Source organism: Taeniopygia guttata, chromosome 2, assembly GCF_048771995.1.
Source record: "Taeniopygia guttata chromosome 2, bTaeGut7.mat, whole genome shotgun sequence".
In the NCBI taxonomy this organism is placed as follows: Eukaryota; Metazoa; Chordata; class Aves; order Passeriformes; family Estrildidae; genus Taeniopygia; species Taeniopygia guttata.
The window spans coordinates 24,575,677-24,600,448 of record NC_133026.1 but is presented as its reverse complement, the minus strand read 5'-3'; the positions used below and the strand labels follow the sequence as shown (position 1 = coordinate 24,600,448).

General features: G+C 38.8%; 1 protein-coding gene across 3 annotated transcripts in view; it reads right to left on the bottom strand.

Moving 5' to 3' along the window:
* The window catches only part of COL1A2 (collagen type I alpha 2 chain), a 39,128-nt gene continuing 14,356 nt past the window's right edge, over positions 1-24,772 (bottom strand). For 2 of the 3 annotated variants that reach the window (XM_072925543.1, XM_072925544.1), the window contains 37 exons: positions 23,951-24,004; positions 22,668-22,766; positions 22,538-22,582; positions 22,332-22,430; positions 21,694-21,747; positions 21,487-21,594; positions 20,607-20,660; positions 20,406-20,504; positions 19,483-19,536; positions 19,018-19,116; positions 18,178-18,231; positions 17,478-17,531; positions 17,298-17,351; positions 17,145-17,198; positions 16,317-16,361; positions 14,143-14,241; positions 13,381-13,488; positions 12,504-12,557; positions 11,884-11,937; positions 11,291-11,344; positions 11,132-11,185; positions 10,923-11,030; positions 9,904-9,957; positions 9,757-9,810; positions 8,693-8,854; positions 7,864-7,971; positions 7,319-7,426; positions 6,325-6,378; positions 6,110-6,217; positions 5,870-5,923; positions 5,426-5,533; positions 4,693-4,746; positions 4,454-4,561; positions 3,796-4,042; positions 3,194-3,387; positions 1,507-1,749; positions 1-921 (listed from right to left, as the gene is read on the bottom strand). In XM_072925543.1, coding sequence (XP_072781644.1) covers positions 775-921; positions 1,507-1,749; positions 3,194-3,387; positions 3,796-4,042; positions 4,454-4,561; positions 4,693-4,746; positions 5,426-5,533; positions 5,870-5,923; positions 6,110-6,217; positions 6,325-6,378; positions 7,319-7,426; positions 7,864-7,971; positions 8,693-8,854; positions 9,757-9,810; positions 9,904-9,957; positions 10,923-11,030; positions 11,132-11,185; positions 11,291-11,344; positions 11,884-11,937; positions 12,504-12,557; positions 13,381-13,488; positions 14,143-14,241; positions 16,317-16,361; positions 17,145-17,198; positions 17,298-17,351; positions 17,478-17,531; positions 18,178-18,231; positions 19,018-19,116; positions 19,483-19,536; positions 20,406-20,504; positions 20,607-20,660; positions 21,487-21,594; positions 21,694-21,747; positions 22,332-22,430; positions 22,538-22,582; positions 22,668-22,766; positions 23,951-24,004 — 3,360 coding nt within the window. In that variant the 3' untranslated portion in view covers positions 1-774. The remainder of the gene's footprint in view (positions 922-1,506; positions 1,750-3,193; positions 3,388-3,795; positions 4,043-4,453; positions 4,562-4,692; positions 4,747-5,425; positions 5,534-5,869; positions 5,924-6,109; positions 6,218-6,324; positions 6,379-7,318; positions 7,427-7,863; positions 7,972-8,692; positions 8,855-9,756; positions 9,811-9,903; positions 9,958-10,922; positions 11,031-11,131; positions 11,186-11,290; positions 11,345-11,883; positions 11,938-12,503; positions 12,558-13,380; positions 13,489-14,142; positions 14,242-16,316; positions 16,362-17,144; positions 17,199-17,297; positions 17,352-17,477; positions 17,532-18,177; positions 18,232-19,017; positions 19,117-19,482; positions 19,537-20,405; positions 20,505-20,606; positions 20,661-21,486; positions 21,595-21,693; positions 21,748-22,331; positions 22,431-22,537; positions 22,583-22,667; positions 22,767-23,950; positions 24,005-24,772) is intronic. The other variant, XM_032746668.3, reaches the window with a different exon arrangement.

Genomic DNA, 24,772 nt, shown 5'->3' with positions numbered 1-24,772 from the left:
TTTCTTTTGGACCACTGGACATGCTTTATTTCATTTTTTCACAATTTATTTAAACATCTCACATATACAAAATACATTTTCTTTCTTTTTTGAGAAATGATGACCTTTGTTTTACCCATAGTAGAAGATTGAAATGCAATTTGAAAGTGGGAACACCTGATTTTGGAGGAAGAAGACAAAGAAGAAGAAAAATTATCCACATGCTTAAGCTGTGGGTGAGACAGGACATCCTAAGTTTTAAGACAGACTTCAAAGAAACAGAGAAGCAATACTTTAAATGCCACTAGCACCATCAAAGTTCAAGTATTGGAGATACTCTGTAATTATGCAAATAGCACCACTGTATTTTGAGTGGAATTGAAAGTACCTCAGATCATATGGAGAAGTTCCTACAAAAGATGCGGATCACTCTTGATTTAGTGTATGAGGTAGTTTAAACCTTTGGAAGTCATGGATTTAAACTTCCTCTGTGGAAGATATTCAAAGGCCACAAGTGGTGCAAACTTTCATGACTTTTTATTTTGGTTTTTTTTTTTTTTCTTTACAAAGGTTGACATTTCCCAACACAAGGTGTTAAATCTTCAAAGACTTCCAAGTCCATTTGGGGTTGTATTAAATTTCATTGCACAATGCTCCAATCAATTCTTCTCCTTCTCTTTGGCCCAGAGTTTAAGCAAGTAGATGAACAGAAGAAATGGAAGGAGTCAGCTTTCATTATAAAAAGAAATGACAAGAGAGTAATTTGGGAGAGGCTTTAAGTTAATTTTAGTTCATTCATTTAAAACAGACTGGGCCAATGTCCAAACCGAATTCTTGGTCAGCGCCGCCAATATCCAAAGGTGCAATGTCAAGGATGGGCAAGCGGGATGGCTTATTTGTTCTGTATTCAATGATTGTTTTGCCCCATTCGTTGTTCTTTCTCTGTAAGAGAAGATTCATTGCAGTTGTTATTGCATTGCTTACAGTATTAAGAATTGTTTCACCTGAATGGATAATTTCTGAAATAATTTCGTATTAATTTTGCTTGTACTGTTTGCAAATCAGATATCCACATCCAACTATTGAGATCTCCAATATAGAGAAAATATTTACGTGAATCTTCTGTAGTCCAATGGGATGCTGTATGTAAGCTACTATTTTATTCACACTGATGTTAGATTCCAAAGAGAACCCTGCCTGATTCTTTCAGAACTTAAAGATCCTGCCCCTTCTATAGCATGTGCATTTTTGCTTATCAATCTTCTGTTTACATAGAATTTGGATCTGGTCCCTCTGAAAACTCTTTTTTTGGCTACATGTACAGTACAAGGTAGGATTTTTTTGTAACCTTTTCCTTATCACTTGTTAAGGATCTGCCATGATTGGGTTTGTATGCTACGTATCTTCACCAGGCAAAATTTTGCTGGTTTGACCAATAATCTAATTCTGAATTAAAGCACAACTCTATCCCTAATCACATGCTTATGCCTGGGCAGTCACCACACCCGTGGTTTCTGTGTTACTTACAGAGCAGCCATCCTCGAGAACACTGAAAGTGAATCTGCTGTTGCCTTCAGCTCGTAGCTCAACGTCATTGGATCCCTGCAGCACAACAGCCTTCTTAAGGTTGCCAGTTTCTGCATCCATGTAGGCAATGCTGTTCTTGCAGTGGTAGGTGATGTTCTGGGAGGCATGGTTGGCCAGCAGACGCATGAAGGCAAGTTGGGTGGCCATATCCTTGGAGGTCACTCCTTCACTATTGTATTCAAACTGAAAAACAGAGAGGAACCCAGTCAGTTGTATTGTGGGGGAAAGGAGGATGTTTGTAATGAAAATGTTTGATAGCTGCTCTAGTGTCCTGGTTTCAGCTAGGGTGCGGTTAATTTCTTCTCAGTTGCTGATACAGTGCTGTGTTTTGGATTTGGAATGAGAATGGTGTTGAAAACACACGGATGTTTTGGATTTTGCTAAGTTGTGATTATCCTAAGTCAAGGACTTTTTTTTTTTTTTTTTTTTCTGGTGTGTCTCATGCTCTGCCAGTGAGGAAGTGGGCAAAAGAAACTAGGAGGGAGCATAGCTGGGACAGGTGACCTGGGCTGATCAAAGGGATATTTAACACCATAAAAATAGTGCCCAGTATATAAACTGGGATGAAGTAACCCAAAAGGGCAACCAATCTGAGTTCAGGAAACAGGGGGGGTGTGACGCCAGTCATCAGGTGGTCAGCAATGACATTTTGCATCATGTACTGCTTTCCTTTTTATTATTATTTACCATTGTTACTATATTTTAATTTCAAATATGAAACTGTTTTTATCTCAACATGCCAGTTTTACTTTGATTCTCTGCCCCCTTCTACTACGGTGGATTGTAGGGAAGAGAGAGGAGTTGAGCAAGTGGCAGTGGTATCTAATTTCTATCTGAGCTTAAACCATGACAGCTAGTAACTTTAAAAAAAAAGAATTCGAAGTCTGCAGTCACTTTTCTATTGCAACTCCAGAGCTAAAGAATATGAAATAAAAGTAGGAGGAGGTAGACTGACAACCAGACATGAGTGGATGTAGTTGAACTGTAGAGTTCTGTTCCAAGGTATGGTGTTAACAGTTTACATGAATTCAGAGACAAGATCAGGTAAAGTTCAAGGAAGAAAATCTACTGTTCTCAAAGCTACACACAAACAATGCCTGTCTCAATAAAACCGGGAAACCTTTTTTGATAGAATTTTGAATTTTTTTTAATTTAATAGTGTCTGTGGATAGTACAAATGTTTTCTTCACTCTTATATTCTTTTTACAGCATTTACTTTTTGACCCTCTAAGAAACAGGACCCTAGACTGCTCTGATCCAATGTGATTAAATCTCATCGTAGACACTTCATCACAATATCAACTCAATTTCATTTAAGAATTAAGCTCCTTAGCTGTATGAAAGTGATGTATTTGCAATGTGCTGGGACAGTATCTAATGTGCAAGTAGTAGTTCTTGTTTTTACTTACACCAACAATTCTGAATGTTATGGTGGCATGCATTCAGAATATGATGTATAATATAAATATCTTTCCAGGAATAGAATTGTATGTGTTTTATGTAAAAAATATAAATTAAAAACATTGATGTTTTTCTTTAATTTATCTGCTTGCTTCAGAGAGCTAGCAAATTGAAAACTTTTCAGACAGTGCTGTAGGAAACAATCACCCTGCCATACATCACTTACCTGGCTGCCACCATTGATAGTTTCACCAAACCATATGTGCTGCTTCTTGTCCTTGGGATTCTTGTTGATATACCAGTTCTTAGCAGGAATATTGTCAGGGTTGGCATAGATGCAAGTCTCACCATTGGAAAAATCACAGTATACTCTAATGGCATCTGCAGTGCAGCCTTGGTTGGGGTCAATCCAGTAGAAGCCTGCCGTTGAGGGAAGAAATGTGAATCATGGTTCACTCAGCATAAACTTTGCATGCAGTTCATATTCACTTGTCTGATATGGGAACTCAGGCCATAAATATCACAGCTAGGTGCAATATTAAGGTGATAAGTGGGATACAGATATTTTGGATTGTTAATGTATAAGAAACTGTATTTAAAAGAAAGGGTTAAATATTTTTGTATTATTTTGGAAAATTATTGCAATAATGTGCAACAATATCAACAAATCTTTTCATGATGTAACTGTATTTTCAGTGGAGGCAGAAAAAACTTCATTGGTCATTTAGTATTTTTGCCACATGGCCAAGGATACCTTTCTTTGAAGAAAGCTAATGCCCTGGAAGTGCTCCCTGAGACAGAAAGAACAAACATCTGGCACTAACATACCGCTGCTCCATTCTGGGTGGCTAAGTCTGAGGTCACGGCAGGTGCGAGCTGGGTTCTTTTTGGAGCCTTCTGGGGTCAGCAGCGTCTCAATTTGGTTGTTCAGTGTTTTCAGAGTGGCATCAACTTCATAATCCTTGGGTCTGAGAGAAGGCTGATCAGCCCGGTAGTATTCTGCATCAAAACCAGTTTCATATCCACCACCATTAGGACCAGGTGGGCCAGGGGGACCAGGAGGACCAGGAGGACCCTGAAGTTTTTCAAAAGCAGAAGACAAAAAGCATTCTGTTAGAGATATGGTACTTTTAATGAAATCCTTCCACACATGCATACTCCTGGTTAACTCCTGGCACTCTCAGCTCTAATTGGAGGCAGCACACATGGACTTGCCCTGTGGTGACTGCTCTGGGTTGAAGCAATGGAAGATGCACAGTGCAGCACTACCACATCTCCTTTGTGCATTAGCACTCTGGCCATAAGGAGCAAAGAAAATGTTTTAGTTCATGTCTATTAAACATTTCCCTAATATTAAATGTCTTTTTTAAGAAATAAAACCATATGCATTATTAAACTTCTAGGCTTCTGAAGTGACGGAATTACTAGGCTTATAGTATAACATAAATGTGTTAAATCAAAAAAAAAAAAAAAAGGCTATACTCACAGCAGGACCTTGGCTACCATGAGAGCCACGCACACCAGCAGGGCCAATAGGTCCAGGGAGACCATTGCGACCATCTTTACCAGGAGGACCAGAAGGACCAGGTGGACCCTAAATGGAAATTTGAACAGTTTAAATGACACAAAAAATGCTACAAATAGGGATTCATATGGATGGGAGCATACATATATATTGCACAAAGAGAATGAGAGTTATTTGAATATATTCTGTAATTCACTTACCCTTGGGCCAGCAGGGCCAATGTTACCAGGAGGACCTTGATCACCATGCTGGCCCTATGGGGAAAGATACACAGTCATCAAAAAAAGAGCAGTGGAATATGTTTGTGTTTGCTTGATTCAAGAGGGAAATGTACATAATGTGTATTTGGGTTCAGAGAATGGGAATCTAGGGCTAATGACATTTATTAGTGGAGTTAGGGTATAAAATGTTTGTTTTGGGAAGAGAGGAGAGAGGGCATCAAGATATATTTAAGAGGATAACCTATACAATTTAAGAGGATAACCTATACAATCTTCAGAGAAGATCAGAAAGTATTTAAAAGAAAAGTCAGAATTCCTAATGTTGATACCCAAATTTAAAGGGAAGAAAATCCACACATTACTTCAGCTTTTCTAAGTTAAAAGTTTTACACTTTCTGGCCAAAGTAAGAAATAATACTAAAACAAAAGTAGAAGATTTTTTTCATTCTTTGTTAGCCGAATGGAATTAAGCTTCAAGGGAACTAATGGTAGTCACAGTTCCAAAACCAATACCAGAATCTCCCATTTTGTATAAAAAATGTTGAATGTTAAAGAGACTATGACTCTTCATTTGAAAGGTGCTGCAGAGTGGAGTAAGTGGTATTAACATATTGTATTGTGCATATGTAATTCTTTGCTGGTAAGACCTTATTTTGTTTTGTTTTTTTTTTTTTCCTCTTTATATTCAAAACCCTGAAAATCATTTACTTACAGCAAGACCAGGAAGACCCTGCAATCCATTGTGCCCCTTCAAGCCAGGCAGACCTCTAGGTCCCTTATCACCAGGTAGACCTTTCTCACCACGTGCACCTTGTGGGCCCTAGAAAGGGGTATAGGTTTCAAGGGAATAAATTAGAAGGCTTCAAGAACATACTCCTGTCAAAGCAAGAATTAAATGTAAATATTCTACATTAAGTCATATCGCAATATATATAATGGACATCCCCTTAACACACTCAGGAAGAGTGCCAATCCCAAAAGCTTCAGGACTGATCCCACAGAAGAGAATGCTAACTGCGATTCTAAGTTCCTAAATAGTTTCAGGTCCTTAAGCATTACTTTTTGGGCCCTTTGATCACAGTTATGAGTCCTTATTGATAAACCACGTTTTCTCTTCTAGCATCAATGTGGTAATGTATTTAAAAATCAGACTTACAGCAAGACCTCTTGGACCAAATGCACCAGCAGGACCAACAGCACCAGCAGGGCCCTGAAACAAGAATAGAGAATACATGTCACTGCTGTATATTGTTCTAATGAGGGTTCCATGCTCAACACATCTCTGGAGAAAGTGAAGTAATTATCTATACATTGCAGCAGTGGGATGTACTTTGTATATATGATAGACAAGTCTTAGTCCTCTTAGACCTTAATCTAGAAAGTCTCATCAACTTACAGGTTCACCACGGTTTCCAGGCTTTCCAGAAGGACCAACTTGGCCATGAGGACCAGGAGCACCCAGAGCACCACTGGGACCAGGACTACCAGGAGCACCACGCTCACCCTGGGAGCAAAGGAATGCAAGAGGAGAAACATTGTGTTATTACTGACTTACACATACTGGAATATTTCTTCCATGACAATGAAATAAAAGAAAAAGAAACGAGTTACCTTAAAACCAGGTGCACCATCACGGCCTGGAGGACCATCATTTCCAGGATTGCCCTATTAAAATACCATTAAAAAATTTGCTAAATTTCATCACCTTTCATCTCACAAAGAACTGTGTCTCAGACTAATTGCTTACAGTGAGAATAAGAAGATATTGAGGTAGGATAGTATAAATCTTAAAGAGAAAAAACCTCTTCCTTATACATGCCATTCTCAAATGCCTTAAATATACTAATGTTCTGAGAAAACTAAAATGGTCTTCAAACTTGAGGTTTTAAAAGTTCAGTAAAGAAAAAAATTACTGGGCTTTGCAACATTTCTCTAAATGAAAAGGCAAAGATAATAGTGCTCTTCACTAGCTTGCACTCTTAAAACTGAGACTTTCTTTTTAGATGAAAAATGCCAGTGGAGGGAAAAGAACCTAAAGAATAGCCACAACTAAATTACTTTGCTGTGGTACTTTGTAAGGTTAAATGGTTTCCTTTGTGAATATTAATTTCACTTGAGCACTTAGGCTGTGTCCAAAAAAACCCATTTTCCTTCAGAAAATTCCAGTGAAACAAAGTTCAGGATTTTTGAATTACTATTCTCTGTTCTCTTTGAAATTCTGCAAAGTCTCTGGAAGATTTGTATTAACAACATATTAACTATGCTTCAGTTTATCAAATAAGCTTCCCTGATAAGGCTGCAATTTTTATACTTTCATGAGATATGTATGTTCCCCATTCCACCTTGCTTGGCATTTAAGTAAAAAGTGAAAAGATTCTGAGTGTATGTATCAGGATGTATTTCAGACACAACTTGTGCTTTAAAATGTCTGTCACCTAGTTGGCATAGGAATCCATGTCTATAAAATCCTGATATAATTTTCTCTGAAGACATTGCACAAGTTTGCTAGCAGAACAGCCTCCGGGTTCATCCACTTTTTCCAAGTATTTGTATTTGGATCAGAATAAAGAAAAAGCAACCTGACGAGGATAAAAAACCAGCTTACATCACGTCCAGCTTCACCAGGAGCACCATTTGGACCAGGAGAACCCACAGGACCAGAGGGACCACGGGCACCAGGAGGACCAGAAACACCCAGGGGACCAGGTTCACCCTAATACAGGAACAGTTGTAACAAAATGTGACATTATAGTACAACACAAACCAGTCTTACAGAACTTCTAGCCTTTATCTAAGAGCAACATTTCTCTACAATGAGTTTGGGAAGGAAAAAAGAATCAGGACACAAGAAACATACCTATCTATATCAAATGTTATCTTCATTCACAATGTTACTACTAGAAACCTTAATATTTCTGACATTCAGAAATTTGCTCACCTGCAGATAATTCTGGTTTGTCTGCAACAAGCCGTTATTTCTTCCACTGATCTATATCTGGTAGGTCCATATCCTCTGTTTCCAACAGCAATGGAAACAGCATAACCTGCATCTCCCTGGCTTCCCATAAGACAGGACCTCAATGTGTTTGGGTTTTTTTCTTTTTAATTACATGTTATCTGTTTAAAGCAGTTAACTAATCATATACTCACTGTTGCTCCAGAGATGCCTGGAAGACCGCGTTCTCCCCGAGAGCCTGGCAGACCAAGGATACCAGGAGCACCAAGAATACCCTGAGGACCTGGGGTACCAGGAGGACCCTATGACATGAAAAGAATAATATTTATATTAACTGACAAAAATAAATGTAACATACACATCATACAATGATATTGAAAACTGCATTCTCGGTTACAATTTTTGCAGATCACAGAAGAAATTTCTGTATTTTTTTGTTGAGTAACAATTGTGGTATTTCACACAAGTGCTTACTTCAGTAAGACAGAAACATGTATGACTTTTAAGAAAAGCCAGTAATTCTGGATGTGAAAGCTTAAAGATACTCAAAAGTAATTAGTTTATTTGCATAATTCTACATCAACCTGTGGGAAGACAACTTTAACCTTGTGATTCCCACAAATCAAAGTTTCTGATGCAGCTATGAATTGAGATTGTTCTAAATGGACATTCACAGGTTCCTTGTTTTTCTATCCATGAGGATCAATTTCAGAGTAGAATATGTGCTTCCTTTTCTCAAACTAAATATCAGTTTCTTCTGTAGTTAGAGAAAGATACAACTCACCACAAGAGAAAAAGAAAAAGAAAACCCTGATCCAGGGATCGGGCTCACTTTTTATAGTATGTTTGTCAAGCATACCTATGAACAATTTCTTATGTCTCAGTGGAACTTCTACTTAAAGGCTTTGCTAAATTTGTGGATAAAGTCGAAAAGCCCTTCACAAACACCAAAAGTATCTCAGAAGCCATAACATTCACATGAAGATAAACATATTTAATGAGATGTGACACTCAGTAACTTACAGCAGCACCAGCTTCTCCAGATGGACCTTTCTCACCAGCAAAACCAGGTGGGCCAGCAATACCTTGTTCACCAGTGCGGCCGACTGGTCCAACATCACCACGTAGACCTCGAGGACCATCTTTGCCAGCTGGGCCAGGAGGACCAGGGGGACCAGTGATGCCCTAGGATTGAGTATGAATACAAAACCATTACAGTATAGACCTGAGGATAAAATTTCATTTTAAGTCCATGTGAAAAAATAGTCCCTTGCAATAAACAGGTCATCAGCTACTCCAAAGCCGCAACTTCTATTGCTTTGTTAGCAGTGGAGAGCTGGAAGCAGTAGAATTATTTGACTTTTTTTTTTTAAACTCTGGGCAGCTTAAAGTAGCAAAATTTAGTAGGAAATATAGATATGTCTCTTGGAGACATTAATTGCAACTATAAAATCCATGAGAAAAAAAAACCCCAATATCTTCCAATTCAACAGATTATTTGCTTTGGGGAATGGGATTTAAAATTTATTTAAATCTAGAGTGACTAAGAAAAGAAGTGCTTTTTGGTAAAGGTTGGAAACACCTTTGAAAAGAAAAGACTACAAATGTGAATCTAGAATGAGAATTTCTTGCTGAAAAATAAAAAGGATTCACATTCCAAAACAGACTGAGTTTGCCCTCACTAGTCCCTCCTTAGGGACTAGAACTGCAGGTACTTTAGAAAATGGAGACATACAATAACCTTAATATTCTTCTGCAGATTGGACATGTTCTTTTTATTCCACTCCATCATGAGTAATTGGATATCCATTGATTTGAACAAAAGCAAATAAACACTGATTGTTGGAAATGGTTGGGTACTTCAATAAGCATAGGGATGCTTGATAGATGTTTTGATAAAACTCACAAATTAAATGCATAGGCTGTACTCTAAAGAATTAGATTTTTTTTTCTCATCCAATTCTATAAGGATTTGAGGTTATTCCAGTGCAATTATGATTCACATCAATGAAACAAAAGTTAGGATTATCCCTAGGCAAAGCAGCTTCTGACTTATCTCCCATTACATTTCTTCATTAGTTACTTACAGCAGGGCCAGGAGGACCAACTCTTCCAGCAGCACCAGGGAAACCAGTCATGCCCTAAAAACAAATTTGAAAATGAAGATTAGGTTTGAAGGAAACAATAACTTCATGAAAAGCAACAATGTCAGTACTAAAAGCCTGAAGACTTACAGGAGGACCAGCATCACCACGAGGGCCAGCAGGACCAGCAGCACCAGCAGGACCCTAAGTATGAAGGATTGAAAAAGAGTGATGGATCAAGCAAAGATAATTAATACTCTCTATTTAAAACAAGGGCTCAGTCTCACTATTGTGAAAGCAAAGGGTGATTTTTACACCAGCAGGAGGACTGGGCCCAAAACCATGCAGCCTATCCTGACAGCAGGGTATTAAATTCTCACATACATTTTAAATTGGTATCATAAGGCCCGAGAAAAGTTGCATAAGGCATTTATGATTCAGATTAATTTCCTTGCAAATGTTACATGCATCTAAACAAATCTGGAGTCAAAATGTGAAAACAGGGCAAAATCATCAAATCCTCTGTTTGCACTGTGTGACTAATACAGCCACTTAGTGTGAGAGCCTGCTATTGGTATTAAAATCATACAATAAATAACCCAAGCCACACTATCCTGCAACACTTTGTGGTATTTGAAGTATGCAGGTCTGACTTTCTGCATCATTTCAAGCAGTTTCCCAGTAATATGCATGTGAGGCAGAATACAACTTTGGGCCATAAAGGTGCCAGCACATGAGAAGCCTATGTGCAAATGGGCGCACAGACAAATTTGCACACATGCTTCTGGATGACTGAGTCGGAAAATCAGACTGTAACAGCACATCCCATCTTTGAGAGAAAAAGGTCAATGTCCTCATCTCAGAACTTACCCACAATCACCCCCTGAATGGTCCAAGACAGAGTGATTTTGCTGATCTTCAGAGCAAGTTGAAAATTAGTTATTATTTTCTCTTCATTTCAGTTCCAGACTCATGATCTGAGCCCACATAAATAGATTGATAAAATTTACATAATGTGTGAAAATCAGCATGGTAACTTTTCTCACAGCCTAGCTTGAAGTTTTGTTTTTCTTTCATTACCTTTTCAGAATTCAAGGCTTTCAGGCTAATATTTTGCTTGCATGGCACAGTTGAGAACTATGCATTTCACAAAGACACAATTCACTTACTGGTGGTCCAGAAGCACCGACTGGGCCAATGGCACCTGTTGGTCCAGTTTCACCCTTAGGTCCTTTGGGCCCACGCTCGCCTTTAGCACCAGGCTGACCAGCTGCACCCTGTGGGCAGAAAAACAGACAAAATGAGGAATTGAAAGCTTTGCAGAGGAAATAGAGGAAGGTTATGGCATCAATATAAGGAAAGTGCAAACAAAACTCACAGGGGGTCCAGCAAATCCACTGGGACCTACAGGACCAGGCTCACCACGTTCACCCTAGAGTGAGGACAAAGAGATGATTGGTTAGAACAGTCTTTAAAAGAGCAGTTTTCTGAACATCATGTTTTTGATACAGCAATAACTGTAGAAATTACAACTTACAGGGATACCACGGGCACCAGCAGGACCAGCAGGACCAGCAGGACCTCCTTCTCCCTAAAAGACAGACAAAACATTTTGACTCTGGGAAATGATCTAACTGCAGCCAGAACAGGAATGCTCCTGTGGTACAGATATGTATAGTGAGTCTCCTTGGATCTCCAGTACAGGGGATGTTACTGAAAATGCTTCTGGTTTTGATAGACCCTGTATTAATAATATCTAATGATTCTCAGACAGCATAAAATATCAGTCTGAGCTAACGTGTGGTTATTCATCATCGTATCAAAATCTCTCACAGTGTGAGTATCATTGTGGAGTTCAACCTCAGCCCAAGGCTGAATCAGAATCCTCTCCAGATATAACCCACTGCCATGCAGATTTGTATCCCCTTTCCTACCCTTTTAGAAAAAGGTTTGTGATCCTATGGCAAGCTTCACTGAATAGTCTGAAAAGCCTTTGCATCCTGAATCTGAAAAACTTAAATAATTGGTGCAAACTAGAAAGATGGAATTGGTTTTTATGGAACTCATCTTTAATATTTGTGTGAGTAAATAGTATCAACAAGGCATTTTTCATTCAAAGAGCAGACTTACCCGATCACCAGCACCACCAGCAGGGCCAGGAGCACCAATAGCACCAGGGAGACCCTACAGGCCAAGAGATAGGACACTGTTTCAAACAAAAGGTAAGCAGGACCAACTACTTTAAATAAGCTTTCTCTTTCCCCCTTGAGAAAGGTGTGTAACTAACTTTCTTTCAGATATTCTCAATATAAAGGATACATGCTTTTATAAAACAAAACCTGTTCTGCTTTTCCTTCCCAAAGTATGAATCCTAAGGAAGACACCTGAAATCTCAAATTAAGGGTAGTTTTGTGTAACTTTGCAGGCTGCCTTTGCAGGCTGTCTGGGCTGAGCCCATGAAATTAAAGAGGACACTGTCACACTGAACAGCTGTGCAATGTCTGTGAAATACTCTGCTCATGTAATTTCTCTGCTTGGATGCATGAGAAGTGATCACTTTTCTCTCTCTTCCCCTGAATTCAATCATACTAGGAAAAGGGGCAACAAAATTAAATTGATTTGTATCAAAAATGAGCAGATACAACCAGTAATGCAATACAGTGGGAAATGCAAGTTCTGAACATTTTTCTCAGTTATTTTAGTTCTGAGGTGTAGCAAGGTAAAGTCAAGTAGAACCAGAAGACACTTACACGAGCACCATCTCTTCCTGTTGCACCTGTATCACCTCTCAGACCTGGGGCACCCTGGAACACACAGTGGGAAAAATTGATTGGTAGTGAACACGAAAGTTTGTATCAAGGAAGTCTTGAGCTCTTTGCTGAGTATCTGTGCATTACTTAGACATCATACAAAAACCTTATGCTAGGTTTTCTGGAGAAACGAGCATTGATTATTTTGTTCTTATTGCTGAGTAGGTACTGACTGGCAAAGCTAATGTTTGGAAAGGGTGCTGACATGCTTTTCAGAATAAACCTGCATCTGTCATGGGAAGCCTTCTTGGCTTCTTCTCAGGTACCAGGAATTCTGAATGGAATTAAAAATTGAAAACCATGTCCATGTATATTACAAATGATGAATCTAAATCCCCCTCAAAATCTCTTTTCTTTCGGTCAAGAGAGATCCATTTGTAAAAGTTCTTCTAGGTATTCATGTTATACCTTCTATATGAAGCAAGAAAACAGCTATTAAAAACAATGATGTCATATGGGTGGACACATAAAATACCACATGTTTTATATAACAAAAAGTTATTTTCAGGGCATCACTAGAGTCAAGAAACCAGATCAGCACTCTGTTCTCTCTCTCTCTTTTTTTATCAATACAGCCTACAGCTCTTCATTAATCTTCATGTCAATACATAGTGTTTTTAAAAAAGTTTTAGGATGGCACATTAGAAAAGACAGTCAGCCCGTTAGACAAACAAAACCTCTACTTGCTGACCATTGCGTAATACAATTGCACAGTAAATAAAAGTCACATTGGGGTAACCTGCAGGTTTTTCCAAGTTAATGAAATTTAGGTATCTTAAACCTGTGCATGCAATAACAAGCCAGTTGTCCATCTTACCTTTTCACCCTTGCCTCCTGGAACACCAGCAACACCTCTCTCTCCTGGGATTCCACCAGGGCCAGCAGGACCAGGAGCACCAGCAGCACCAACATTGCCAGGCTCACCCTAGCAGCAGCAGCATATCATGTAAGTCAGGGTCAAGTCACTCACACAGTTTGGAACAAAATCATCATTGCTATTCTGCCCACCATTCTGCTTGGTTGTAAACAGTGTGAGTAGTAACATTTTTGTCTCGAGCTATTGTACATGTTTTACTTTTCCAGCTAGTGAAGATGCTAGATGTGAACGCTCTCTCTGATTCTGTGGGCTCCTGAAGTTTTAGGTCCATTTTCCAAACTAAACTTCTGCAGAAAGACTAGACATGAAAATCTAGAAAACTAAGACCCAGATTCACTTAGCATCAACCCAACATCCTCATTTGCTAGATGATCACTTATTACTACTCTAATATTTGGGGGAAAATATTGCTAACTAGACACAAGAGCTTCCTGTGTACAGGTAGGTGTGGGTATAAACAGAAGTCAGCATGAATTTTGGTCAGAATCTCAGATCCTATCTCCAAACAGTATAACAGCATATCCAGCTGACAACATGTATTCAAACTGACTTCCCCTCCCATCATCTATATTACTAAAGATAAACCCATTTATTATTAGTGTGGACTAGAGTGGGATGGAACTTCACCACATGGAGAGAGGTTTTGGACTGTGTTGATCAGGAATTCAAACACTAAAGCAGTGGCAGCTGGAAAAGGCATACCTTGTTACCATCAGGGCCTGGTGGGCCAGAGGGACCACGGCTTCCAATGGGACCAGCAGGGCCAACAGCACCACTCTCACCAGGAGGACCACGCTCACCCTGCAGGACACAGTTTGATCTGAGTGCTTCCTTGAATTGCTCTATAGCTGAAAGCACTGGCATGTCACATGTTTATCTGAATAAACCTTTCATTAGAACTGGGCAGCTATTAACCAAATTTGTCATAAGAACTGACTCCAGCTTTTGACACAAAAATATCAAAATGAAGTAATAAAGTCTTGCATCATGACAACAGCTGACAACTAAAGTATTAATATTTCTCAAACATGGATTTTAGCTACTGTGCTTGTTCTGTTAACAGACATCCTACTATCAACTGGAGATTGTGTTTTAGGACAAATAATGGACTGCAGTGAAATTAAAGGGATAGTAACTGGCCAACAATTATTTTTGCAGTGGCGAGTGCCTGGTGACCAAGGAGAATAATAAAGGTAACACCTAAAGGCTACTAATGTGACCTGTACATTATAACAGGTATAATGATAAATTCTGCATTATAGATCTGGAGACATGGAAGTAACCAGAAACTCAATTTAAATGCACAATACTTCTATCAGAGATAGAAACACCAGTTTTACTAAAGATATCTCAAATAATCTCAGTGTGATCAAGCTGGACATCAGTGAATAATCTAATAAGGCATAATTGAGTTTTTAGTTATGCTGAAAAAATTGGAATTTGTGTAAGAACTACAATGTGGTCAAAGAATTGACTTAAGGGGAGTTAGCTCACCAGTAGAAAGCGTCAATGATGCAACAGATTAATTTATATTGTAGAGATGTTCCTAAATTAACTTGTTTTATAAATTTTGTTAATTACAGAGAGGCAGAAAAAGAAGGAATATGCAAATATCACAAAGGAAGCATTTGTCAACAGGAAGAAGGATTGGCAGACTACACAGGAAGAAGTGAATAACCTGCTAAATGGCTGTCAGAGCAAAGAGATAAATTCAAGAGTGCAAGTACCAGGCCATTTATTTAGGCATCAAAACTGCAAATTCTTCTGTAAATGAAGGCTTTGATTGTGAAAATGACTGAAAGGGAAAGATAATAGCCAACAATATGACACAGACATGTAAAAGGAAAAGATGATGTAGCACAAGCAGCGGGATACATTTAGGAAGTGTTAGTTTTGTGTATAAAGCATCAGTAAGGCCTAATTTGGAATATTGGATGAAGTACACTGAGGGCTCGATATATGATGCTTGGGGCAAGCTAGAGCAGAGGCAAATAACTGCTACTGCCATGACAAAGGGAACTTGGCTTGGATGAAATGGCAAAATGAGAGTTTAGCACAGACATGGTTTTTGATACAGACTCAGGGCACTAAACCACAGGGAGAAAAAGTGCTGTTTAAACTGATTGAAATAACTTATAAGAGTGAATGGGAATATTTGTCACTGGATATATTTAATCTGGAAGTCAGAAGAAAAGAAGAAGCAACAGAAGTAGGTGAAATATCAGTCTCTTTAGATGTGGATTTGGAAAGCAAATACTTAACTGAGCCCTTTATAAACTACTTCTTGCTCTACATAAATGGGATCTTCCTGCCATGCAGGAAAGCATCCACACAAAGCTCTTTGAGGATATTTATTGACAGTTCAGAATTAAAGGGAACTGGGAGGCAATACCTTCTAATGACTATTCTGGTTTCTGAATTCAGTCCACTCTTAATTCAAAGACAGTACTGGGGAGGTAGGAGCTGCCTAGCAATGGATAGTAGAACTGAAATGGTCAGGCTAAGAAGGTGTGTGCACAGGCACTGCAGATGAAAACCCTCATATTCATCAGGCCTCAGAGTAACACTGCAGTATCAGTCCTTTATCATCCACAGTCTCATTGTAAGTTTAATACAGGATATCATTTTTTGGGTAATATTTATACTTATTCAGAAGTTTACTAGAACTGGCAACTGTGTTAACCCTAACTCAAATACCCTAACACCTACAAAGAGCAGAGAATATTATCCTTCATTCCTGTAAGTCTGCTGCAATACACTCTTCTGTAACAGAGAAGAGCTTTTTGCCTTGAGGAACATGGAAACATGCATAGTTACTATCATGATTGAACACATTATTAAGACAGTCTGTACCAGATTTCAAATTAGTTACTCACTCTTGGGCCAGCAGGACCAGGGACACCAAATTCACCATGAAGACCCTAGAAGAGAGTAGATATAGAGGTAAAGTTTATTTTACTTGCTTAAATTGTACTTTGTTTCTTACAACAAATGGAAATTCTCAAATTGCAGCAGCATATGGAAGTTTCAGACAATCTATTACATACATGGAAATAAGCCCTTTTCCTCCAGCTGCACAGTACCTCAAGGTACACATTAGATAATATTTTCTTTTATCCGAAGAGTTAATTATTAAATTACAAGCTCTTTTTTAGGTATATGCAATGTAAACTCTTCTACAGGGACACAGATGTAACTATAAATGTAAACTGTGATTATGACACAAAGGATGCACAATTTGCAGAGTACATCCCACACCAACTGTGCAGCAGCTAGAGCATGAATTTCAACTGAACTACCTCAGCTGGATGCCATTTTACATTCCTTGAAATCAGCTGAGGTGCAAAAACATAAATGGAATAGTGCAGGTTACACTGAACTTCGAAGATTTTAAAAGAATTGTGAAGTAAAATATTTTTCATGTACTGTCTCTTCTGGGGGAAGAAGTGTATTTTATTGCTACTTAAGGCCCAAAAAGCAAAGGACTATCTTTGCTTTGTTTCATAGCAAAACTTTTAAAAAGGAAGTATGATGCAAGTTCCAATGCAAAAGGGACTTTTCCAAATTAAAGTTTGCATGTAACCCTGATTGCTTTGTTTTGGCAAATAGATTCAACAGGCTCTTGCTCCACCATGTGTGCCACTGCAAACACAACCCTCAAGCAATGCCTGCCCCATCCATGGAATGCTGTGTCTGTCACTCACCCTCTCGCCTGGTTTACCAGCCTCTCCAGCGGGACCCGAGGGACCTGGCAGACCCTAAGTATAAAGAAACAAGAATACAAACATAGTTAAGGCAGAAGCTCTTCATGGTTTGGGAACCACATATAAGATTGAACAGAGCACACAGTTACTTACCTGGAAGCCTGGAGGGCCAGCAGGACCTGTTTCACCCTTTCCACCTTGGTTGCCCTGGATGCAATGAAAAACAATTGATTAACTTGGAAGAAGAAATACAGGGAAGTGGATTTTACAATGGGAAGTCCCATTAATGAAAAGCAAATCACAAATTGGATTTGTGCAGAGGGTGTTACTTACAGTGACTCCAGGTGGACCTTGGGCACCGTTGTTTCCCTCTGGACCAGGAGCGCCCTGTATATGTTCAAGTAGAAAGCTATTATCAAAGTCTTAATTTGATATGACTAATATTTCTAAATGATTATGTGCCAAAAGCAAATGTCTCTGACTGTATTTTGAACTTAACCATTTACTTTCAAGAACTTCAAAGCCAGAGGTACTAAGGATGCTTAAAATTTTAAATTCTGATCATTTTTTTAGTTATTGCAGCATATTCATACTTAAGAAAACTTCTTTGGGAATTACAGAATATAGAAACCTTGCTGATAGCATTTTTCCCACACAAGACTGTTTTTTCGGTCCCTTAAATGGAAGAATTAGTAAGTTTCAACTATGAGCAAAAAGTTGTAAGTTTACAGGATGAATTGGAAACCATACTCTGTGCTCTAAGGATTAAGGACAGGGAGTGCTAATTTTTCCTCTTCATAGGATAATACCCCATGATTAATTACACAACTAATACCCAAAAAGGTGAGTTTTCATGTATCCATTAAGTAATAGTCCCCACCGACAAAGGCTAAAAATAATGCATTCCCAAGGGCTTTTCAAATTTCATCATTTAGTCAAACTTGCACAAGCCAATGCTATCTTATTACAGAGGTTTGGAAAACCTACTTTTTTTTCCTCTCTGGAAGGTGATAAATAAAATATATCCACGTACCCGTGGGCCAGCAAGACCAACATTGCCTTTTTCACCAGGTTTGCCAGGTTCACCCTGAAGTTGAAAGAAAAAGATATAAAAGTTAACCAACAATTCATATTAGATTCAGTTTAAACTACTAAGCAGAGACTTACACTCTCACTGCAGAAGATTTACTGAAATATTTCTTTAACCCAAATTAAAACACACACAATCTCCATCTGTCTTTTTGGATCACTTAGATTAGCTCAAAAATATGTATCTTTTCAAAACTCGATGCCTTTATGTTTTGAGATTGTAAGTCATGGCAGTCCATGTAGTATCCTATGCAATACACTATGTATTTGCATGTGTGTGTATGTACAGCAACACCCAAGTCCAGGACATGATTGTTATCTGTGGCCTCTGTGGGACATGTAAAGAACTCCACTGAAGTCACTGGTAGCTTTTCTTCTAAATTGAGGGAACTTTGGCTAGTGCTCCATAAATAACAGTACTCTGAAACTGGTTTAATGGCCAAACTTGACAGAATTTCTACAGATGTGAATATACAGAAATGATAAAATGGACATGCTGAAATAATAAAATAGACATATATTATTCTAATCACTTAAATGTCAAAATATCCCTAAGCTAATTAAACTGTTTTTTCATTTCTTTAATCATATTTTAGATAACTGGAAAATAATTTGAAACAGAACTCTCAAATTTAAGCAGATGCTACCTAATGAGCAGCGCAGGAGCATATAGGGAGATGTGTTGGATTAATGATAGAGTTGGGACCCTACAGATATACTACCCTACCCTTCCAGACCCTGGAAATACTTTCACAGTAATACAAAGTTATTGTCCTGTACTTACAGTGGGACCTTTTGGTCCAGGGAATCCAATATTGCCAGGCTCACCTCTATTACCAGCTGGACCAATTGGCCCAACTCTACCATCTGCTCCAGGAAAACCCTAGAAAAAGAAATCATAACGGTTGAGGTAAATTAATTCAGCTTTAGGAGAAATATGTACTGACAGGAAGCAAATGCAATTTAACTTTTCACCATTGCTGATACATCACATGTTCATGCATCCCTCCCTTTTTCTCCTTTTTGTAGAACTCTGTATTTCTTCTTCCCCTCCCAGGACACAGGCCTGATCTGACACCCACAGAAATGAATGGAAAGCTTCACTTCGATCTTCTGAGTAATACAATAGAGAATCTTGCTGGTTTTACACAGTTGTGTTAGAGCTCAGTGTTGAGATGTCTGCTTTACACAATTGTACTTCCTTCTTTCCCGCGCAAAGGGGGAACAGAATAAAAAGCAAGATACTTACAACAGGACCTTCCTTGCCAGCAGGGCCCGGGCTTCCAGGCTGACCTGGGAGACCCTGAGAAAGGAAAAATTTCATGTTTTTAGAAGGAAACCTACTCACCCAACACATAACCACCAGTTTTTCTACATGCATGCATGCACACACACACAGGTGCCAAGTTATCCGTGTCCACTGTTTAAACAGGACTGTAGATGCTATCACATTTCCACCTGAAGCACACTGACTCTTAATTTGATCGTGTGTGCCCCCATGCCAGTTGAAAATCAGTATAGGGAAGTACCTGTTTTACTCAGAGAAACTAATTTAGGGTCTGCTTTGGAGGATATTGTGTTTCAATGTTTGTAGATGCCTAATACTCATATATGCATTGCAAACCTTTACTTCACAGGGTAGGGTAGGAAGAGAAAGAATAAGGAGTATAAATGTAATGAGATGAATGTAATCTGGCTGCAGCCCACACCACTAAAAGTAAATGGTTGTTTTCAGTGAAATCATTTGTAAAATAAAAAAGAAATAATTTACATCAGCCATTTCACATCATTTTAGTAGGGTCTGCTTTCCTTTGAGTTCATTAAAGAGAACACACACACCTTAATTGTGATCATAATGATCACATTCTGTAAATAATCACAAGTGGAAACCCTTACAGACGTCAATACAGTATCCAGTACAAGAGGACAGTGCTCCATCCCATGGCCATCAAACGCTACCCTAACAAAAGTAACTAATTTCAATAAACATTTTGATGCTTCTTAATTGTTCCTAACTTTTTCTTGTTTTCTCAGTATGGTGGTGGAAGTGCACTAACTGTGGTTAACACATGCTGAATTTTTGTAGTTGGATTTCCGAATAATTTTGTCCATTAATTGTAAGTAATTTTCTTCCTATGCAGTTCACACTTAATCCACAGAGCTTGAACTTACTCTTGGACCCATAAGACCAGGCTCACCAGGACGGCCAGCATCACCATTAGGACCCTTAGCACCAACAGGACCACTAGCACCACGGTTACCAGCAGGTCCCTACCAAAAGAAAGAAATAAAATTAGGCAGAGGTAGCAAAAAGCAATGCAGATCTGTATATAAAAGGTGGTTCAAAAATAGTGACCCAGACAAAAGTCTTACCATGACACCAGCTCTGCCATCAGCTCCAGGCAGCCCACGAGATCCAGGTACACCCTGCAAGTCAACACAAAACAAATCAAGAAAGGGAAAGAAAGAAATCTGTTCCTGTGAGGTGTGTAGTGCCTACTAGATTTCAGCTTTCCAAGCTGGTCTGCTGAATTTGAAGTAAGTGCAGCTTTAAGCACACACACCTCAGTGTAAATAGATATTGTGAAAGAATCTCTCTCACTTCCTGTAGATTTCTTTAAATTCTAATCCGTTGTTGTATTTTCAGTGTTAATTGTAACTAACAGATCTAACCAGCAGCTAGGATCCCACAACCTGGCCCACACAGGTCTAGATTCCCTGTAGAGTTACTGACTGAATTCTTTATCTCTGAGAAAAAAAAAAAAAAAAAGAAATCTGGGGGAAGCGCTGCCATTTTTCTTATTTTTCTGTGAATTCTTTTCCTTCACAAAGCTATATGAAGTTCATGGATGGCATTCACACCCAGTGAAAAGTTTATTAGGCATCCTTGAAGACACTGAATTGAAAGCTTTTGCCCCCCATTATGTGTGAGCCCATTATCTGTTTTAAGCAGTTAAACCCCACCACAAACTTTTAAGAGTAATCAAAAGATAATTCGCTAAATATTATACAGTGGATAAATCAAAGCAATCTCTAAATACGTCAGGGAATAAGAGAGTAAACAAGCATTAATGCAAAGCAAAACTGGGTTTGGTCCCAACTAATCAAAAGGTTCAGAATTGAAAATAATCACTGCTTAGCTGCTTAAATGTAAATTTAATTACTCCTAATTATTTAATTTGCCTGTGGGACTCTAGATTGATTTTCACTTTCTTTTTTGCTTCTAAGTCTGGAACATGAAAAGAAAACCTACTCTCAGACCAGCAGGGCCTGGGGGACCAGCAGAGCCAGGTTCACCAGGGCTGCCTCTCTTGCCTTCCTCACCACTAGGGCCAGGAGGGCCAGCAGGTCCAGCAGCACCCTATTTTGAACAAACAGAGAAAAAGCAGGTATCAGAGGCTGTGTTGCAGATATTATCAGGCTTTTGATTGAAAAAGCCTTCACATTTTGCCATACTTACAGGCTCACCCTTCATACCACTTTCTCCCTTGGCACCAGCAGGGCCTGGTTCACCCTAGAGTCCATAACAAAAAGAGATGACAGAATTAGGCATCATTCCCAAAATCTCTCTTCTACCTGGAAAGCTTAATCATGACTTATAAAATACTTTTATCGTCTAATGGCATGCCTCCCTCTGTCATGAAAATGGCCAATGAGCATGACTGTATTTTTGACTTAAAAGGCACAAAACCAAACGTGTTAAAGGTGCTTGGAAATGACAGTACTGAACAACAACACATTTAGGACTGGTTCCTCTACTGAGGATACCCACTCAAGGCCTAGTTGGGAGATTGCTGCCACATCTCTCTCAGTGCTATCAACATGAACAGAACTTCACAGTCACACAATATTCTGCATTGGAAGGGACCCACAAGGATCACCGAATCCAACTACTTGCACTCACAGGGAGTGAAAAGTGAACATTTTCAGTCTCAGCATCTAAAGCAAGTAATGAGACACAGAAATTAACTACAATGTTCTAGTACAGTGCATCAAGAAAAGATGTCTGCACTATAGCAAAAATGTATCCAGAGATCTTTTACAACTGTGGAAACTGTGTCTGGTTTTCAAATACATGCAATACAGGAGGTCACTTACAACAAGTCCTCTAGCACCACTAGGACCAGCAGGGCCAGGAGGACCAAGAATACCACGGGGACCAGGCAGACCAGGAGCACCAGCAACACCAGGAAGACCCTGTCCAACAGCGGGGAAAAAAGATATTGTGAACCCATTGTCTTTTCTGCTTCATCAACTGAACTGGGTTATTTAGAGGAAATACATGTGAATGTAGTTATACTTACAGCTGCACCTTTAGCCCCTGGGAGACCATTAGCACCGGGGTTGCCCTGTTAAGAAAGGTAACAATGCTGGTTAATTCAGAATCAAAAATACACACATCTGACAGTAGATAAAGCTTGGCAAGTTACTCACTGGAGGGCCGACAGGACCACTAGAACCAGGAAGTCCAATCTCTCCTCTTGGGCCAGCAGGACCACTAGGACCAACATTACCAGCAGGTCCGATTTCACCCTGTTGGAGAGAAGGACAGAACCCTCGCTCAGTGTACACAGCCTTATGGCAAGAGTGAAGCAATCCTGTATCAGCCTGGCACAAAGATAATCATATTCGTGTATTCCTACTTCAGAGGCCAGGAAACCAAGCAGCTGAGACCATTATCTTGCACTTTCAGATGCCATTTGCACAGATGCAAAATTATGCCTGATCAGAGTGTATACGATAATGTTCGCACTGGAATAAATGACAAAAAAAGGTTCTTGCTTATATTTTCAGAAGGTTGTATTCCCTAAATTTATTACAAGAACCTGAATATAATGACAAGTTCTCTTCAGCAGTTCAGTCAGAGTTCATCCTGGATATGTAGACAATCTTCCCTTGAAACTATATGCTATAACCATGCTTACATCTGCATTAGAGAAGACTTAATGGTTTTCAAGTCTTGCCTTCTGAAAAGAATAACCAGAATGGGATCTCAATTTTTTTCTCATCTTCCCTGCAGTTAAAATTAAAGTGTCTAGAAAAACCCACTTTTTTTTTTTTCTTCTAAAAGAGGATTAAGTTTTGTCTGATACACAGAATGACATGGATTTTGTGACAAATGGTCAGCAAAATTTGTAAATTAAATATATGCAATGCTCTTTCCTCTAATGCTCTGTCCTTCCTTGGTCATTCAAAATATTGAGGCTCTTACCCAGTTAAAAAATGCTAAAAATTGAGCAATAAAGTGAATAATTTAAATTATAGTCCACAAGAGCAAAATGGTACTGCCCTAAACCTGAAAAATTTTCATGCAATTTCTGTATTGCAATTTCAGGTACTTGGAAGTAGCCCAATACTCAAATGCAGCTTCTTTGTCCTCCACTATTTCTGTAAAGTGATTTAACTGCTGCCTCATTTATTATGATTCATGTCACCCTTTGAAAGTGTATATAAGTGCACCAATTAGGAAGCAGTAGAAGGGTTCTGTCTTCCTGAACCTGCCCAGCTTCAATCTTCAGCTGTGAAGTAAGTGCTGACTTTTAAATTAGCATTCATATCTGATGTTCTCCAAATGCAGATCAATGAGGATGAATCCCTAGAGTAACTAATAAGAAAGCACTCAGTTCATAGAGGATGGGGTTTTTCTGCTGCCTAGAAACTCTGCTTAGTACATTTCATCTTCACAATGACATAGCAATAGAAGCAGATGTTCATACCTTAGCACCAGGAGCACCTGGGAAGCCTGGAGGACCAGCAGCACCAATAGGGCCCTGGGAAGTGAAAGGGAAACAGTTGTGCAAAGGTATTCAGTGACAACAGAAACAACTTGCTTGTTGAAGTAACCAGATTAAAAAAATGCACATTTACGTATTCCACACATTACCCCTTCAGCACACTAGCTGCCTTTTTCAGGTCCAAACTGACAGATTTGGTTCACTACAAACAGTAAAGAGCCAGGTGAATGCTGAAACAACATTTGCAGTGCAAATTAAACAAGAAGTGGTAAAACCTTGCCTTGAGGCCAAACACCTGAGAAATAACAAATGGAGGATGATCAGAGGCAGGCATCTGCAAGGCAAAATGACTGATTCTGCTATGTTTACCTACTGCTGTGAGATTTATAATTACATTGGGACAAAGTTCCAATGTATGAGACATTACAAGAGAAGATATTCTGATTGATTAATAGCCTAAATTTTTTAATGCATACAAATAAAAAGTGATAGTTTTTCTTCAATTATTAATTTAAAAATCCAACTGATATTGGGAATTGATATATATATTTTTGCAAGCTAGTATCTGTCAATTAAAAATATTTACAATAAAAATGCCTCACAAATACAAGGTAATAAAACATGTCAGCTGGTATGACAAAGAGGAATTGGCTTCAAACATTCTATAACCTACTCTGTTATAAAGGGGGTACCTGGAATTGTCACTAGTTTTGCATAAACAAAAAAAAAAAAAAAAAACCCTGACCAAATTCCCTTCAGGATATGTTTGAAAGCATAAACTTCCAGAATTTTCATTGCAATTAC